The sequence below is a fragment of the Macaca nemestrina genome, chromosome 2 (genome assembly GCF_043159975.1).
Source record: "Macaca nemestrina isolate mMacNem1 chromosome 2, mMacNem.hap1, whole genome shotgun sequence".
Classification (NCBI taxonomy): Eukaryota; Metazoa; Chordata; class Mammalia; order Primates; family Cercopithecidae; genus Macaca; species Macaca nemestrina.
The window spans coordinates 83086368-83103490 of NC_092126.1; the positions used below are offsets into that span (position 1 = coordinate 83086368).

Genomic DNA, 17123 nt, shown 5'->3' on the forward strand with positions numbered 1-17123 from the left:
GGATTCCCATTGTGTCTCTCTGCCTCTTGGCCTCCAGTTCTCTTTGCTTCCATGGCTTCCTGCCTTCCTTTTGAAGGGACAAGCCCTCTCTTTACCTTGGGCTAATGAATTCAAACAGGTTACATCTTGTGGCCTCCTCAAGTGGCCTTTTGTACATCTATGCTGGAATGGATTAGACACTGGCTTTACAATTTCTTTCATTGGATAATGATAATAATAACCTAATTATTTAGCTCAGTCGCCCAGGCTGGAGTACAGTAGCTCAATCTTGGCTCACTGCAGTCTCCTTCAAGTTATTCTCCTGCCTCAGCCTCCCAAGTAGCTGGAATTACAGGCATGCACCACCATGCCCAGCTACTTTTTGTGTTTTCTGTAGAGATGGGGTTTCACCATGTTGGTCAGGCTGGTCTCGAACTCCTGACCTTAGGTGATCCGCCCACCTCGGCCTCCCAAAGTGCTGGGATTACAGGTGTGAGCCACCACGCCCGGCCTAGCATGTGTAACTGACAATTGTTCCTACCTTAAAGGCTGTTATGAGAATTAAATGAGCTAATGCATGTAAAATGCATCTGCATAATATATAACACAGCTCGATAAATGTGAGTCGCTACTGTTGCCACCATTATTACCATGGCCACGTTTGCCGTTGATGATGTTCAACCACTGAAAAGCATCGTTTTCTTTCTTCTAGTAACTGTGTGTACTGAATGCTTCGCATCTGTCCCTACGGCACTTTTCAGGCTGTCACAATCCTGGGTCGTCGGGAGACTGTATCGAGCGCCCTTGCGGTGCTCGCAGCAGGGAAGAAAGAGCGAGCAGGGAGGAACTGAGGAGGGTCGGAGCGGAAGGGAGACCCAGAGACTGAGAGGAGAGAGGGGCTATAAGAAAAGAAATCAGTCGCAGCAGAACAGAACTCTCGACAAACGCACGCCCTCTTTGCGCTCTACGTTTCTTTGGACCTGGATGGAATTGGAATTGTTTTACTTTGCATCGCGGGACTGCGCTGAGGACGGGGCGGGGCGGCCCAATGGCCTCCCTGGGGTTGCTCCGCTCCCCTTCACCCTCCCTTCCCGGCCCCGCCCCGCGATTGGCCGGCGCGCCCCGGGGCTGCCGCCGATTGGTGTTCGCCGGCCCGAGCCGCGGGGCTTAAAGAGGGGGCGGGGGCGCGCTGCCCAGCAGCGCTGCCGTCCCGGCCGTGAGCCCTTCGCCGCTGAGCTCGCTGCCTCCCGCGCCGACCTCCGCCTCCAGTGTCCCGCCTCGGGCCGTCGCCCTCCAGCGACTCGCGAGCGTGGGAGACGTACCTGGACAGGCACTGTCCAGCCCGGGTCCAGGCACAGCCGTGAGGGGCGAGGCACGGGGACAAACTGGCGCCCACGATGGTGGCCACGTGCCTGCAGGTGGTGGGCTTCGTCACGAGCTTCGTGGGCTGGATCGGCGTCATCGTGACCACCTCCACCAATGACTGGGTGGTGACCTGCGGCTACACCATCCCCACCTGCCGCAAGCTGGACGAGCTGGGCTCCAAGGGGCTGTGGGCCGACTGCGTCATGGCCACGGGGCTGTACCACTGCAAGCCCCTGGTGGACATCCTCATCCTGCCGGGTAAGGACACGAGCTTGGCGGAGGCTCCCCAATCCTTATCCTCTGGGTAAAGAGCGGGATATTAGACGGCGGTCACAGAGACATTTTGGGGGCTTGAAGACCTTTGGGTACGTTTTTGACATTCCTAGTCCCACCTTGTAGAAGAATTAGGCAGCCCGGAACTTAACTTCTCTAGGCCTCAGTATTCTTACCTGGAATTTGGGGTAATAGTGGCAGTGTGGCCGGTGGTAACACTGGCCGAGTCCCCTTGAGAATGAACAAACAGGAACACATAATAGGAACTGAGTCCGTATTAATTACTGCGGCCCCAGCCCGCATCCTTCCACCGTCGGCTTCCCAAAGTCCTTCCCGCTCCCGCCAGGCCTTCCCCGGGGCGCCGAGCCTTCGCGTTAGATTCCGCCCGCAGAGGTGAGAAGGAGCGTGTAACACAAGCGGACAGGAGAATCGAACCGGCTTAGGCTGAGTTTCCCGGTCCTCATAGGATGGGAGAAGCGCCCCACCCAGGTTAGAGCCCTCCTAGCTCTGTCCGCCCAGCCGCTGAGCGATTCACGTCCAAGGCGCTCTGGGCTGCCTGGTTTGGGAAATGACAGGTTGGTTCCCGCTTGTGCCCAGGGCCATCTCCGCTGCCCCCGCCCCTGCTGTGGGCGCGTCAGACCGCGGTGCTGCGGTGACGCCGGCTCCGGCTCCGCGCCGCTGGGTTGGATAGGGACGAGCAGGGGCTCCTCGGAGGGCGGACTCCACTGGGGAGACACGGAGCGCGCCGCCGAGGGTCGCTCGCCGCCACCCCTCCAGCGTGCCTCAAGAGTGGAAAGGGGAGCTAAAAATTGACAGCCTAGCGCGGGCCAGGGGCCACATCTTCATATGTGTCCTGTGGAAACATTCTGGGCGACAGTCTCAATTCAGATTCAAACCACGAGCCAGCTGGGCAATGGCGAGGTCGGGGGCAACCCCTTGGTTTTCTGCTGGAATCTCTGTCCTGCCCCAAAGGCATGTCTTTGTCCCGGTCTCTACAAGGTGGGCTTCTGTCCCCCAGCCTTCGTGGATTGTGCTCACTTAAAGGATTTTCCCGGTTTCCTCGAGATGGGGAGAAACTTGTCCCTGAAGCCGCCAGTCAGATAAAAGACCTGCTCGCCCCTTAAGCCTCCTCCAAGCACCCCCTATTTCCAGTCCTCGCAGTCGAAATCTGAATCCCTCCTTCCTCCTTGCTGCCTAGTACTTGGCTCTTATCCCCACAAAGGCACATTTTATCTTGTTTTTTGTTGATTGTTCGTGAGTGAAGTTCTCCCACTACGTTTTAAATTCCTTGAAGATAGAGATGCTGTCCTGTTAATTCTCTTTGCTTCCTCTTCTGGACCTGGCATGGCCTCTGGCACACAATAGCTGCGGCAGTGCTTGCCTGGCTTGCCTTATGCTATCCTTTACTTCATTTTGAACTTTCAGAAGGCCAGAGGTCAACAAACCCAGATCTAGACTCAGCTTTGGCTAATGCTGGTGTTGGCAGACCAGGCCGGCCTCCGGGATCCAGGACTCACAATCTGGGTGACGGGGAACAAATTGCTAGCATCAGTGAACCACGGTTGTCTTCTTTTGAAAAAGTTAAAATCAGATCAACCACCCATCTTTCACGATTATTTGAGGATTAAATGAGATAAGAAATGTAATCTCCTTTGAGATAGTAGATGCTTCATGAATGGTAGTTATAGTATTTTATTAAAAGCTGGGCATGGTATTTGTAGGGATCTTTGAAGCATAAAATTACCTTTGCTTCCTTCTCCTGAAATTAACTTTACTGAGCATTCAATGCCAAGTGGTTTGTTTTCAGAGAACAAAGGCCATCCTCCAGAGGGGAGTGCATATTGGGGGAGTGGGGGGTGGTGCTAGTCCTTCCTGCCTTCCCCCTCTGTCACACTTTGGGTGGAGGCAGTAACAGTCCTCAGTCTCTATCTTTTGGTGTCCGGACATGGCCTTGGCACTGTAGCATGTGGACAGCCAGTGCCGTGGATTTCAGAACCTGCATTGCCAGTTGACTGCCTCCTTTGTGTGGGTGCTGGCTCTCTACAAGCTGCAGGGGCAGATGGCTGGGTCAGGGGATGGGCCTCAGACTTTCTGGAGCTCCTTTCTGGAGATCTTCAAGTCAGTAGACACTTGACTGATTATCTTTAATTCTGAAGGAGCTGAGATGGGCAGTGCTGGAAGAGGGCCCTTGTGAAGCCCGAATTCTGGCAAAACGTACCTTGCTAAGAGACAGCGTTGAAGTTAGGACTTTGTGCACGTGAGGGTCCTGGTGTGTGAGGCAGATGTTGGGCTAGTTTCCTGGCTTTGCTATGAACTCTGCCTCACCCAGGCCGCTAGTACTAGTTCCTTCTGAGCAAAGAAGGGAGAGTAATAAATGCGCCCCCCCACCTTTTTAAGAGGAGGGAGAGCTTTAATGAGAAACATTACATTTAAAAGTGAAACACATTTGTCTGTGAAATTCTCCCAGTGTCTTGTCAGAGTTATTCTAAATAAATATGACACATATTGTAATCTGTTTCTTAATAAAGTTTTTACTTGGCATTTTACTTGACAGGATAAAGTTCATGTAGTTTTTCTCTACTCTTCTATTTTTCAGTTCTCTTATTCCTTGATTTGCAATTGTTTCCATGATCTGTTGTGGGCACTGTGTTAACTCCATGAATACCAAGGCAGGTGTCTGCCATCCAGGAACCCTGAGGGCTGGAGAGATGCCTTTTAAGCAATGATGGACAGCTGGGGAAGGATGCCCAGGGTACTGTGGGGGAGGCAGATGGCACCCAACCATTTAGGGGCAGGATCCATGAGGACAGCAGCCTCTGGAGAGACAGCAAAGAGAGGAAGCCTGAATTTTAGCTTAGTCTGGGTTAGGGCCACAGCCAATGTGAATGAAAGCACGTGGTTAGGAGAAAATCACCTAGGACACCTGGAGATGAAAGTACTGCACTGAGACAGACAAAGAACACCAATGATAACAATTAACCTTTTTTGAGGATTTGGTATAGGCACCGTTTTAAGCATTGCATAAATTAACTAATGTAGTCTTCGGTAGAATTCTATTAGAGAGATGCAGGTACTATTACATTATTATCAATACTTTATTTATTTATTTATTTTGAGAAAGAGTCCCGCTCTGTCACCCAGGCTGGAGTGCAGTGGCTCTATCTCAGCTCACTGCAACCTCCGCCTCCCAGGTTCAAGCGATTCTCCTGCCTCAGCCTCCCTGAGTAACTGGGACTATAGGCGCACACCACCACACCAGGCTAATTTTTGTATTTTTAGTAGAGATGGAGTTTTGCCATGTTGGCCAGGCTGGTCTTGAACTCCTGACCTCAGAGGATTCACCTGCCTTGGCCTCCCAAAGTGCTGGGATTATAGGTGTGAGCCACCGTGCCTGGCCTATTGTTACTTTATAGATGTGGAAAGTAAGACATCATGGTTAAGTAACTTGGCCCTCACAGAATGATTCTTGGGAGATTTGAGTTTTCATCTGAACTTTCTCATGGGGATGTAATAATGTAAATAGACTCTTGGCCCCTCCACCCTGGAAGCTTGGCCAAGTGGCCTAAACCAGGGGCCCCCATTTAGTTTCTCCAGCCCCCTTTTTTCTTGCTGAGTTGTTTTAAAAGTTGAAAAGTGCTTAGTGACCTTGGACAATACTAGCACCTTCTAAGTCCTGGAATGGGCCAAGAGCGAGGAAGGGAGATGATGCTGAATTCCCCTAAGGCAGGACTCAGGAAGCAAGAGAACCCCGTGGTCTAACTTTTCCCATCTGCTCTCTTGTTCCCAGGCTATGTGCAGGCCTGCCGTGCCCTGATGATTGCTGCCTCAGTCCTGGGTCTGCCAGCCATTTTACTGCTGCTGACTGTTCTTCCCTGCATCCGGATGGGCCATGAGCCCGGTGTGGCTAAGTACAGGCGGGCCCAGCTGGCTGGTGTTTTGCTCATTCTGCTGGGTAAGACAGCTTTCTCAACGGTACCCCACCTATGAGGGAGCCTGATGAATCTCAGATCTTGTGGTTGCTGCCTTCTCAAGTTCAAGAGAAATGTGAAAGGAAGCCAAGTGAACCCAGTGGGGGATGGACCCCCACAATCTGTATCCCTTTGTATTTTACGGGCAGTTTACATAGAGGGCTAAGTAATGTCTCTGGGAGTCACTGAACATGAAGATAAGTTTAAAAAGAGAAAGAGAGGCCGGGCGCGGTGGCTCAAGCCTGTAATCCCAGCACTTTGGGAGGCCGAGATGGGCGGATCATGAGGTCAGGAGATCGAGACCATCCTGGCTAACACGGTGAAACCCCGTCTCTACTAAAAAATACAAAAAACTAGCCGGCCGAGGTGGCGGGTGCCTGTAGTCCCAGCTACTCGGGAGGCTGAGGCAGGAGAATGGTCTAAACCCGGGAGGCGGAGCTTGCAGTGAGCTGAGATCCGGCCACTGCATTCCAGCCTGGGCGACAGAGCGAGACTCCGTCTCAAAAAAAAAAAAAAAAAAAAAAAAAGAGAAAGAGAAAGAGGATTTTGAAGGTAGGAAATACCTAAGGGAAAGACCTGAAAGATGGAAGCCTTCCAGTCTTCACAGTGGAATCCTTTTTGAACACCTATGCCCAGGTCCCAAAGCAGATCAATCGAATCAGAATTTTCTGGGCATCAGGCCAGGCAAAGATATTTTTTGAAAGCCTCCCAGGTGATGCTTATGTGCAAGCAAGACTGAGAAAATCAGTAAAGAAGGAGGCCGAGGTGGGCGAATCACCTGAGGTTGGAAGTTCAAGACCAGCCTGGCCAACATGGTGAAACCTCATCTCTACTAAAAATACAAAAATTAGCCAGGTATGGTGGTGCACGCCTGTAATCCCAGCTACTCGGTGGGGCCTGAGGCAGAAGAATCATTTGAACCCAGGAGGCAGAGGTTGCGGTGAGCTTAGATCGCGCTATTGCATTCCAGCCTGGGTGACAGAGTGCAACTCAAAAAAAAAAAAAAAAAGAAAGAAAGAAAAAAGTAAAGAGGAGGGCAAGAGAAAAGTCAGGAGTTGAGGATGGTTGGACCACCAGGTGATGGCTCCATCCTGGGGAAAATAGGCCGTCTTTGCTTTGGGTGTACTTGGACACCTCAATAGAATATGGTATGTGTTCATGTAGAAAAGGTATATAGGCTGTGTATACACATAGGAAGACACCTAACCCGGACTGGATGAGTTTCCAGAGCAGAAGAACCCAGCAATAAGCCCTGAGACTTGAAGAGAAGGTGGGCTGGTCATGAATTGAGGGGAGGGACAGTCCAGGGACAGGAAATGGCCTGTGCTCATTTGGTTTTGCTGATTATACGTGCACATAGAGGGCTTCATTTAACAACCTATGGAGGGTCCTTCTAGCTCTACTCTCGTCAGTGATTTCATTTCTCTCCATTTTTTTCCCCTCAGATGCTAGTTTCATCAGCACATTCTAAATCCTAATAGACGATATGAATTTTAAGAACAACTCTTGTTGCAAAGTGCACGTATCAGTGAGAAGAAATTAGTCTGGGTATGGGTTAGATATAAAATCATGTTCTTCTGAAACAAGGAATTTATACCCCCAGATTGGCATATCAGATGATGAATTTGAGGGGTAAGAATGGGCGTCAGGATTCTGTGTGGGTTGATGCCACTTAGTGGTGGGTACCTCCCATCTGGAGGCCTCACACTCACAATGATACCAGTAAGGTGAGGGGACATGAGAGGCAGGGCACCATTTTCCAGGATTGCAAAGGGAAGGAGGTTTGCAGGTTCTTGCGAAGCCACAGGTGTGTGTGTGTGTGTGTGTGTGTGTGTTTGTGTGTGTGTGTGTGTGTGTATGTGTTAACAGGAGTGAAAAGACCACTGTAATTTCCAGAGAAAAATCTGAATGTGGAAATTTTGGTTCCAGCCACAAAGAATTTGTGTGCCAGTATCACACAGAACACATATCAGCATCTGGTGCTTTATCTGACTTACAGGGGCCCCCTCTTGCCCTGCTCTATGGAGGTCAGATCTGTGTGTCCGACTCCCTTTCCAACAGGAAAGTCAAAGCTCCACAAGTAAACTGGGTTTGCAGAATCCAGGTGAAATCCTTCTCCTAGACACTTGCTGTTTGTTACTTTCCTCACATTCTCACAGAAGCCCCAGAAGGTTCTCTTGGGCTTTGAGGATGGCAGAGCCAAAAGATGGGTCTATTGTGTTGGGTGCTCATGTTTAGAAATTCTGGCCTTCCATATAAGTGTCACAGGTATCCACAAGTAAGAGAACACACTAAAACACACAAACCCTGGAAAATAGAGAGATAAAAGCAAAGTATACATAGATAGGTAAAAAAAAAAAAAAAAACAAACGCTAAATACAACAGAATTGTTTAGTTGAATAATCAGGGATATTGAAGGAAAAAGCAGCTGGTGGTTTGAAACTTCCTAGCTGAATTTGTTTTTCTTTGTCTTCTAAAAGTGGGTTAATGTAGATAGTCAGAATCACAGAGGAAGAAAGTGAGGTGGGGCTGGGGAGTGGGTGAGTGCCTCAGTCCCTGTTTGCCTGTCTGGAGTGAAACTATGGGGGAGGCAGGACATTGAGGGATCTGACCCCACCCAAGGAGGCTGCCCGTTTCCGGACACTCCCCGGAGTCCCCTCATTTCACTTTTACGGCCTTGCATTTCTGATATTGTCTGCCCTTGCTCCTATCCAGATTTATTTCTCAGTGGGTCACCACTGCCTGTGGGTTGGATGTTGTTTTGACTAGAACGAGCTAGCTCTGGAAATGTAAAGCTCATTGTCTCAGGCATGGCACCTGCTGATCTCCTCTAGGTCTTCTCACCACGGAGCCCCAAGTGCCTTGTTTCCCCTGTTGGCAGTGGTGGGAGGAGCACGGGGAGTGAAGGCTCCCTTTGTGTTCCTCTGGACTGTTTTCTGTCACTCCCTCAGAGAAGCCAGCGCTAGGCCTGGGCAGGGTCCTCAGGGTCACTGAATGGGGCTGAGCGAAAACCTCATTCGACCAAAGAAGATGAGGCATCCCCTGGAGTTCAGGGGCCTGGGAACTGGACACAGTATCACAGCTAGTCCTGGTATAGGAACTGTGAACACTGCTAATTAAAATCTGTTTTTCCTGACCCTGAAAATCTGTAATTATTTTTGTGAAACCTTAAAAAAATTATGTGTGTTGTACAGCATTATCTTCTCAGCAGTTACGTTTAATGGTGTGAGGATTTGGTTCCTGCTGTGGAGGAAGAAATAGAAGCCAGTTGCTTCTAAAGCCAGATGAGTGGCGCAGGAGCAGCAGGCTCTCAGATCTGTGGTGGATTTGAGGCTAATCTGTTTGTGGCTTTTTAAGAGTTCCTGCCAAGGCAGGAGGTGCCTATGCCCTGAATTGTTTGATCTTATCAGTTGGAATCAGATTCAACTGTGCTTAATCTGGAATCTACTACTTTCTGGCTGTGTGAACTAGGGCAGTTCCTTAATGTCTCTGGTCCCTTCCATAAAATGGGAACAATAACGCCTGCTTCTCAAGTTAGTAAAAGCAGTGAAGTGATGTGTGAAAATTATTTAGCATGGGATCTGGCACATAGTAAGTTCTCAATAAATGGTTGCTATTATTTTTGTTATTGTTGGTTAGCTGGTTAAAAAAATACCCAGAGAGCAGCTGGGTATTCTTTCAATCATGTCTAATTTCCTTATTTTTATTTTTATTTTTTTATTTTTTGAGATGGAGCTTTGCTCTGTTGCCCAGGCTAGAGTGCAGTGGCGCAATCTTGGCTCACTGCAACTTCTGCCACGCAGATTCAAGCGATTCTCCTGCCTCAGGCTCCCGACTAGCTGGGATTACTGGCATGTGCCACCATGCCAGGCTAATTTTTGTATTTTTTGTAGAGATGGAGTTTCACCATATTGGGCAGGCTGGTCTCAAACTCCTGAGCCGTAAGCCACCGCACCCAGCCAAGAAGGTCTTTAAGAACATTTTTATTGTGGAAAATATCAGACCTATGTAAAAGTAGAGGAATAGTATAATAAACCCCTGTGAACCCAACCTCCTCAACAGTGATCAACTCATGACTGTAATACATGCTTCATCTTTCCACTTCTCCATTTCTTCAAGTCTTCAGATTTTTTAAAGGAAATCTTAGCATATCAAGGAAGTTTTTTTTTTTTTTTTTTTGCTATTACTGATGTAAGAAGTCAGAATAATTTAAATGACTTTAATGAAAATTTTGCTTTGTGCTAGAAATGGTACTTTTGAAAGTTCTTTCAGGGTTGGGCGTGGTGACTCACGCCTGTAATCCCAGCATTTTGGGAGGCTGAGGTGGGTGGATCACCTGAGGTCGGGAGTTCGAAACCAGCCTGACCAACATGAAGAAACCCTGTCTCTACTTAAAATATAAAATTAGCTGGGCATGGTGGCACATGCCTGCATTCCCAGCTACTCGGGAGGCTGAGGCAGGAGAATCACCTGAACCCAGCAGGCAGAGGTTGTGGTGAGCTGAGATCGCGCCATTGCACTCCAGCCTGGGCAACAAGAGTGAAACTGCATCTCAAAAAACAGAAAACAAAAAAACCAACCAAAAAACACAAAATACAAAAATTAGCCAGGTATGGCAGGCGCCTGTAATCCCAGCTACTTGGGAGGCTGAGGCACAAGAATTGCTTGAACCCACGTGGTGGAGTTTGCAGTGAGCTGAGATCATGCCACCGCACTCCAGCCTGGGCGACAGAGTGAGACTGTCTCAAAAAAAAAAAAAAAAAAAAAGCCTTTCAGTGGAAAGTGACAAAGCATGAAAAAAGGTTCATTGGGGCTAGGCGTGGTATTTCACGCCTGTAATGTAGCACTTTGGAAGGGCAACATGGGCAGATTGCTTGAGCCCAGGAGTTCGAGACCAGCCTGGCCAACATGGCAAAACCCCATCCCTACTAAAAATACAAAAGTTAGGCCAGCCTGGTGGTGTGCCCCTGTGATTCCAGCTACTCAGGAGGCTGAGGATCGATGCTCAGGAGAACGAGGCTGCAGTGAGTTGAGATTGCACCACTGCCCTCCAGCCTGGGTGACAGAGACCCTATCCAAAAAAAAAAAAAAAAAAAAAAAAAGTAGGTTTATTGGAAGGAGGAAGAAATGTCAGTGCCCACTGACCTTGTCTTTCTCTGTCTCTTTGTCTGTCTGTCTCTCAGTTGTTACCTCCAAAGTCAAACACACCTATATTGATTTTTTTTAACTTTGTGTTTGTTTAACTCCATATATTATCATGTGTCATCTCATCTCTAAAGAGATTAAAAGCCACACTTACATTTCATTGCTTTAAAATGGACTTCTCAAATATTTTCCTTTTGGTCATGTCACCATCATTCTTAGTTTTTAACAAGGCATATCTTATCAATTAAATAATGTACTGTATTGCATTATTTGAAACTTGTTCTCAAAAGAGGCAAACAATTTTATTCTTTGAAGAGCAAGGAATTCTACTTATGAGAGGACTAGGTTTAGATATATCTGTCTTTTTTTTTTTTTTTTTTTTTTTTGAGACGGAGTCTCGCTCTGTCACCCAGGCTGGAGTGCAGTGGCCGGATCTCAGCTCACTGCAAGCTCCGCCTCCCAGGTTCACGCCATTCTCCTGCCTCAGCCTCCCGAGTAGCTGGGACTATAGGCGCCCGCCACCTCGCCCGGCTAGTTTTTTGTATTTTTTAGTAGAGACGGGGTTTCACCGTGTTAGCCAGGATGGTCTCCATCTCCTGACCTCGTGATCCGCCCGTCTCGGCCTCCCAAAGTGCTGGGATTACAGGCGTGAGCCACCGCGCCCGGCGATATATCTGTCTTTACATAGTGAAGCTTTCTTCTCCCTTCCCTTTCTCTCTCCTTCTCTTCCTCCTTCTTCTCCTTCTCATTTTTAGCTAAGAATATACCTCAGTTTTACTTTCTATTCTCCAACAACAAATGGTACCCCCCAACCTTGTGTAGTTAACTATTGCATCTTCTGAAGGTAGAAGAGGAGAAAGACTGAAAAATCTGAGTGCTAAAATTACTGTCTTGTTTTTAGAGACTTAATTTAAAAATATATTCTGATGATGCAAAAAGAAAAAGAACAAAAATTTCCTTTATCTTTCTTCAATTTTCTTGACCTTACAGGTAACTGACTTTTTAGAAAAACATTTTCTTTATTTTTCCCAAATGACAGAGAACCAGTCCAAACTCATCTTTTTGGGTTTGCAAATAAAAATAAATCTATCAGACCTTCTATGTCTTTAAGAAAGGCAAATTTTTTGGCCAGTTCTATTACTATTTCACATGTTTTTAAGTTACGTAATGATTTGACTTGCGTTTTTAACTCTACTGGACAAAACATATCCCTTTCTTCCTTGAAACCATTGCTGAAATTGAGTAAATTGTCCTATTTTAGTTTTTAAACATTTTTCATTTTGAGTTCAATTGGAGGTCACTGTTTTCAGTGAGCCTCTCATTTCCTTTCATGTTGTGTGGTAGTCTGTCATTTTTTAGTGGTTTTGATGTGATTCATCTTTGAGAGCCACAGGAATTCCACCCAGGGTTCATTTGTCTCCTAGGAAGTAAAGAGCCTGCTGGCACTCATTTGCCTTGTTTTGTGTGAATTATAAGAGAAGGAAATCTTTAATGAGGTCAATGATGAGCTTGCGACTTTAAGTGTGTTAAAATCTACCTTTCTACCTTTCACTTCATACACACCAAAACTGAGGTCCAAAGTCATAAAATCTTATTGTGATTTTATGACTTTGGACCTCAGTTTTGGTGTGTATGAAGTGAAAGGTAGAATTGAAATGAGACTAATTCTCATCCATCCATCCATTCATTCCCCCGTTCACTCATCCATCCCTATGGAGGTTCATTGTATGAAATGTTTAGACCTTTTTCTGATTTTTCCCTTTTTTTAATGATTTATATTGGAATAAAACCTAACAAAATCCCTAAAATACTCAAAACCAAGACTGATGGTTACTTTTGGGATATTGAGCCTGATTATTTCCCTGTGTTTAAAACAAGATAATCTTGTTTTATTATTTGCTTAAGGGAACAATTAAATGAATTTAGAGGCAGTTTCTTGTCTTATTCTATAAAATCTAAACTAAACCTGAAAGTTAGGTTTACATTGGATGTGGGGAATGCTTTCCTGCATGTGTGTGCACATGTGCTGTATGTGTAAATACAGTATAGTTGAAAAATATAAAACTTGATTTGAACCCTGAGTTGTTTTGAGACCAGTTGTTTATAGGAAAGATCAGTTAGCTTGAACCATATCAGTTGTTTGGGAATTATAACTTTTTTCCCTACAGAATTCAGCTTTTCACTCCCCTTCTTTTTCCTCTAAACAAGCCTGGGTATTTGGAAGCCCTTGCTAGGTTGCTGTTTTTGCCAGTAGCAAAATGAATGCCCACTTTTGAGGTTTGGGGCTGTGTAAGTAGATTGTGTATGCTATGGAAAATCTACGGTAGTTCTCTCTTGCTGAAACCCTCCAAAAGAGGATTTTAGTCCCCTGTTCTGACAGAGAAAAAGGTTTTTCTCTGTGTCTTGCTGAAAGTAGAGACTCTGATAATAGCCAAGCAATTCTCCAAGAGTGCCTGATTTGGAATCCATGTCAGAGAAGAGAAAGAAAAAGACTTTCCCCTGCATCTGAGGTTTCCTAAGTCCTGAGCTAGAAAGGGAGGTTTCAGGTACACATTGCTCTTCTTGAACATTCTAGTCACAAAAGGAAAATACATCTTCTCATGGTATCTCATATGAAAATATTACAGAAGCTGGCATGACTGTGCTTACTTTTTAAGAAAAAGGAAACATTAGCATATGGGTAGATTTTAGCTGCTGCTGCTGCTGCTGCTGCTGCTTTTTTTTTTTTAACACAGAATCTTGCCCTGTTGCCTAGGCTGGAGTGCAGTGGTGAGCTCTCCACTCACTGCATGCAACCTCTGCCTTCCGGGTTCAAGCAGTTCTCCCTGCCTCAGCCTCCTAAGTAGCTGGGATTACAGTTGCCCACCATCCATGCCTGGCTAATTTTTGTATTTTTTAGTAGAGACGGGGTTTTGCCATGTTGGCCAGGCTGGTCTTGAACTCCTGATCTCAGGTGATCCGCCCACCTCGGCCTCCCAAAGTGCTGGGATTACAGGTGTGAGCCACCATGCCTGGCCAATTTTAGCTTCTTAGATAATCTATAAATAATTAATGGAGTGAATTTGGGCTGTTAGAAAGCCAATCTGGGCAATTCATAGCTTTTCAAATTAACTCTCTGCCTTCTGATTTCCTCTTGAGATCTATTCTTTTTAAGGATAGAGATCATATATTTTTATGTGTATCTATACCCAGCTTGTGGGAGTGGTTTAATCTATTGCAATAAGAATCTATGTTACGAGCAACACAAATGCAATGAGACTGTTTAAAAGGTCTTTCAAAATGGGTAAGACCAATCCTTTTTTCCATTTAGAACTAATATACAAGGCTGTTAGATTTGATTGCTTATGTTAAATTATATTTCTTCTCTGCGGGCATAGAGAGTAAGTTAGAAAATCACTCACCATGAGTAGAAATCAGAAAAAAGCTTGCTGAGTTGAAAGTGATAAGGGTATCCCTGGTGGCAAACGTCACACTGGCAGTGCAGTATTCTTTCTTAATTTGTTGATGGAAACCTCATTGTTATTATTATTATTGTTATTATTTTTCCGTCTGCCAACCTTAATGTGCCATCTCAACTTAAAGAGGTTTGGAGTTACTTTGTCTAGAGCTGTGTTGTTCGGTACAGTAGCCACTAGCTACATGTGGCCATTTAAATTAAAAGTAGTGAAAATTCAAAATTCAGTTCTTCATCTCACTAGCCTCATGACAAATGATCAATGGTCCCACATAACTTGTGGCTACTCCATTTGACAGTGCTGGTCTAGATATTTGAAAAAAATATAAAAAAGTCTTTATAGCCTCTTGCCTGCCCATGTTTTGTTACTTTGCTTATAAAGAGGTGAAAAACTACATGATATATAAGCTATTTCTTATTTTACTCTATAAAATCAAAACCAAAACGAAGATTAGATTGATTGGTGCAAGACCAAAAGTAAAGTTCTACCATTTTGACCCCCGAATGGGTGAGTTTTTCTACTCCAAGGACTGTTCATTTGTGTGTTGGGATTTTGTGATTGTGAACAGCGTAATACAAACTTGAACCTTTATCTGGTACTCCATTTTCATCTAGCAACATTCACCACATCAAGAGAAATTTCATGCCTTCTCCAGATCTTTGTAATGTGAATTGACCAAACTGAGAAAATAGAGTGGAAAATTGAGGTGGCTGCCATCTCGTTTCTCATTTTTGAATAGCTCAGATAATTCAGCCATTCAACTGGTCTACATTGAGCACGTACTATTTGCCTCGTACCAAGGTAGACATAAGTAAGACATGGACCCTACCTTCAAGGAACTCAGAGAGCTTACAATGACACATAGATAGATAAAGCAATAATTACAATACAATTAGGTAAGTATATTAATTTTAGAATTATAACTAGATATGAAGTGTTGATATACAAGTAAATACAAATAAATATTTTTTGGACTTAAATGGTTTATTTCTAGGTCTTTACATTGGAATTATTTTGTTTCTGCCACCTGCTGAAAAAAATAAGGACCCAGCAGTCAGCTTCTTCTACAGATGCCAACTGCTACATATTGGTTCAGTGTTGAGGGAGCAGAGCCGTGTGTATGGAGCTTTTTGGAGCTGGTTGGAAGCCACAAGTGTGTGTATGTGGAGTGAGTGGGCCTGCCCACGTGCTTGGTGTGTGATGGGTGCGCCCAGTCACGGCCTCTCCATGTCTCTCCAGCTCTCTGCGCCATTGTTGCCACCATCTGGTTCCCTGTGTGCGCCCACCGTGAGACCACCATCGTGAGCTTTGGCTACTCCCTGTATGCAGGCTGGATTGGTGCTGTGCTGTGCCTCGTGGGTGGCTGTGTCATCCTCTGCTGCGCTGGAGATGCCCAGGCCTTTGGTGAAAACCGTTTCTACTACTCTTCGGGCTCTAGCTCCCCGACGCATGCCAAGAGTGCCCATGTATAAGAGGGCTGCCCGGCTGCCCACAGAGGTGCTGTAGATGCTGGGCTCAGGGCCCTAGGTTTGCTAGTCACAGTGTGGGGGAAGCCCACTCCTCTGCCAGGCTTAAAGCCAAAGGTCTAGAAAAGCATCCTGTCTGGCATTTTGTAGTCTTAACTTCTCTCCCTTTCCCCCATCTTTTGGTTGCCTTTAAAGAAATCTCTAGTTCAGATAATGCCCATACATTTTTTCTCATGGCGTTGCCAACTATTAGCTCTTTTCTTGGGCATTCTTTTGCTGTTTATTAAAAAATATATTATATATATTTTGTTTCTTTAAATTTCAAATGTTTTGCAAACATCACTGAGTTAGGTGGGGGTGGGGAAGAGAAATACAAGACACTTTTTTTTTTTTTTTTTTTTTAAATAGGGCCTCACTCTGTTACTCAGGCTGGAGTGCAGTGGTGTGATCTCGGCTCACTGTAGCCTCAACCTCCCAGGCTCAAGTGATCCTCCTGCCTCAGCCTCCCGAGTAGCTGGGACTACAGGCGTCCAACACTACACCCAGCTAATTTTCAAGTTTTTTGTAGAGATGAGGGCTCCCTATGTTGCCCAGGTTGATCTAGAACTCCTGGACTTTATCCTCCTGCCTCGGCCTCCCAAAGTGTTGGGATTATAGGAGTGAGTCACCGCACCGGCCAAGACACTTTTCAAACTGATACAGCTGACAATGGGAGCCTCATAAAGATGGCTTTTGTTTCTTCCCTTCAAGGTCATTTACTTGTACGAGACAGAAAAAGATAGCAATGGGGACATGGGATGCGGGAGGGAGGGGAATAGTGGAACTTTCTTTCCATGGGAAACTTTCCCTTTTGTAAGCTGAGGGCCAGGGGTAGGGATATTTTTTAGTTTGTGATTTTACATTTATCTGTACATACTTTTTCAAGATTGATCGTTTTTATAACCATGGTTTTCCTGAAATCCTCAATTCATCAATATGAAGGAAATGAACCAGATAGACTTTATGCAATAAATAACAGTGCAAGTGAGTATAACTTTAACTGATGTTCCACAAAACATTTTTGATTTCAGGTTTGTATGATGTAGTTTTTAATCCTACATTTTCACATGCTTCAAACTAACACATTTTTAAAGCTTTCCCCCACTTTTCTCTCTATTTGCATTGTTAGCCATCTTGAAGTGATGTTGTTTAACATAAATTGTACTGTTGAATTTGGCTTTACGGGTGTAAACACTGATGGTATATCAGTATCTGAGACCCCAAACTCTCCAAATACTGATGGTGCATTTTATTCTTTAAGTGAAATCTGTGCAATAAAATAACAGACTGTCTGCAAAACTGGCCTTCGATCTTCTGTTGTATCCAAAGGTATCATTACTGATTAAAAAAAAAACTCATTAATCTCTACTGGTAATTTATAGGTATTCAGATCAGTGATTTCAAAAACAAGTAATTCTGCATTGCCTTGAATA

At 45.5% G+C, this 17123-nt stretch overlaps 1 protein-coding gene across 1 annotated transcript; it reads left to right on the top strand.

Moving 5' to 3' along the window:
* The first annotated feature begins 1167 nt into the window (after window positions 1-1167).
* LOC105465815 (claudin 11) lies at window positions 1168-16989 on the top strand. The gene is made up of 3 exons (XM_011714446.2): window positions 1168-1602; window positions 5405-5569; window positions 15425-16989. Exons 1-3 carry the CDS (start codon window positions 1377-1379, stop codon window positions 15655-15657), a joined length of 624 nt encoding a protein of 207 aa, XP_011712748.1. The 5' UTR covers window positions 1168-1376; the 3' UTR covers window positions 15658-16989.
* Window positions 16990-17123: the final 134 nt, after the last annotated feature.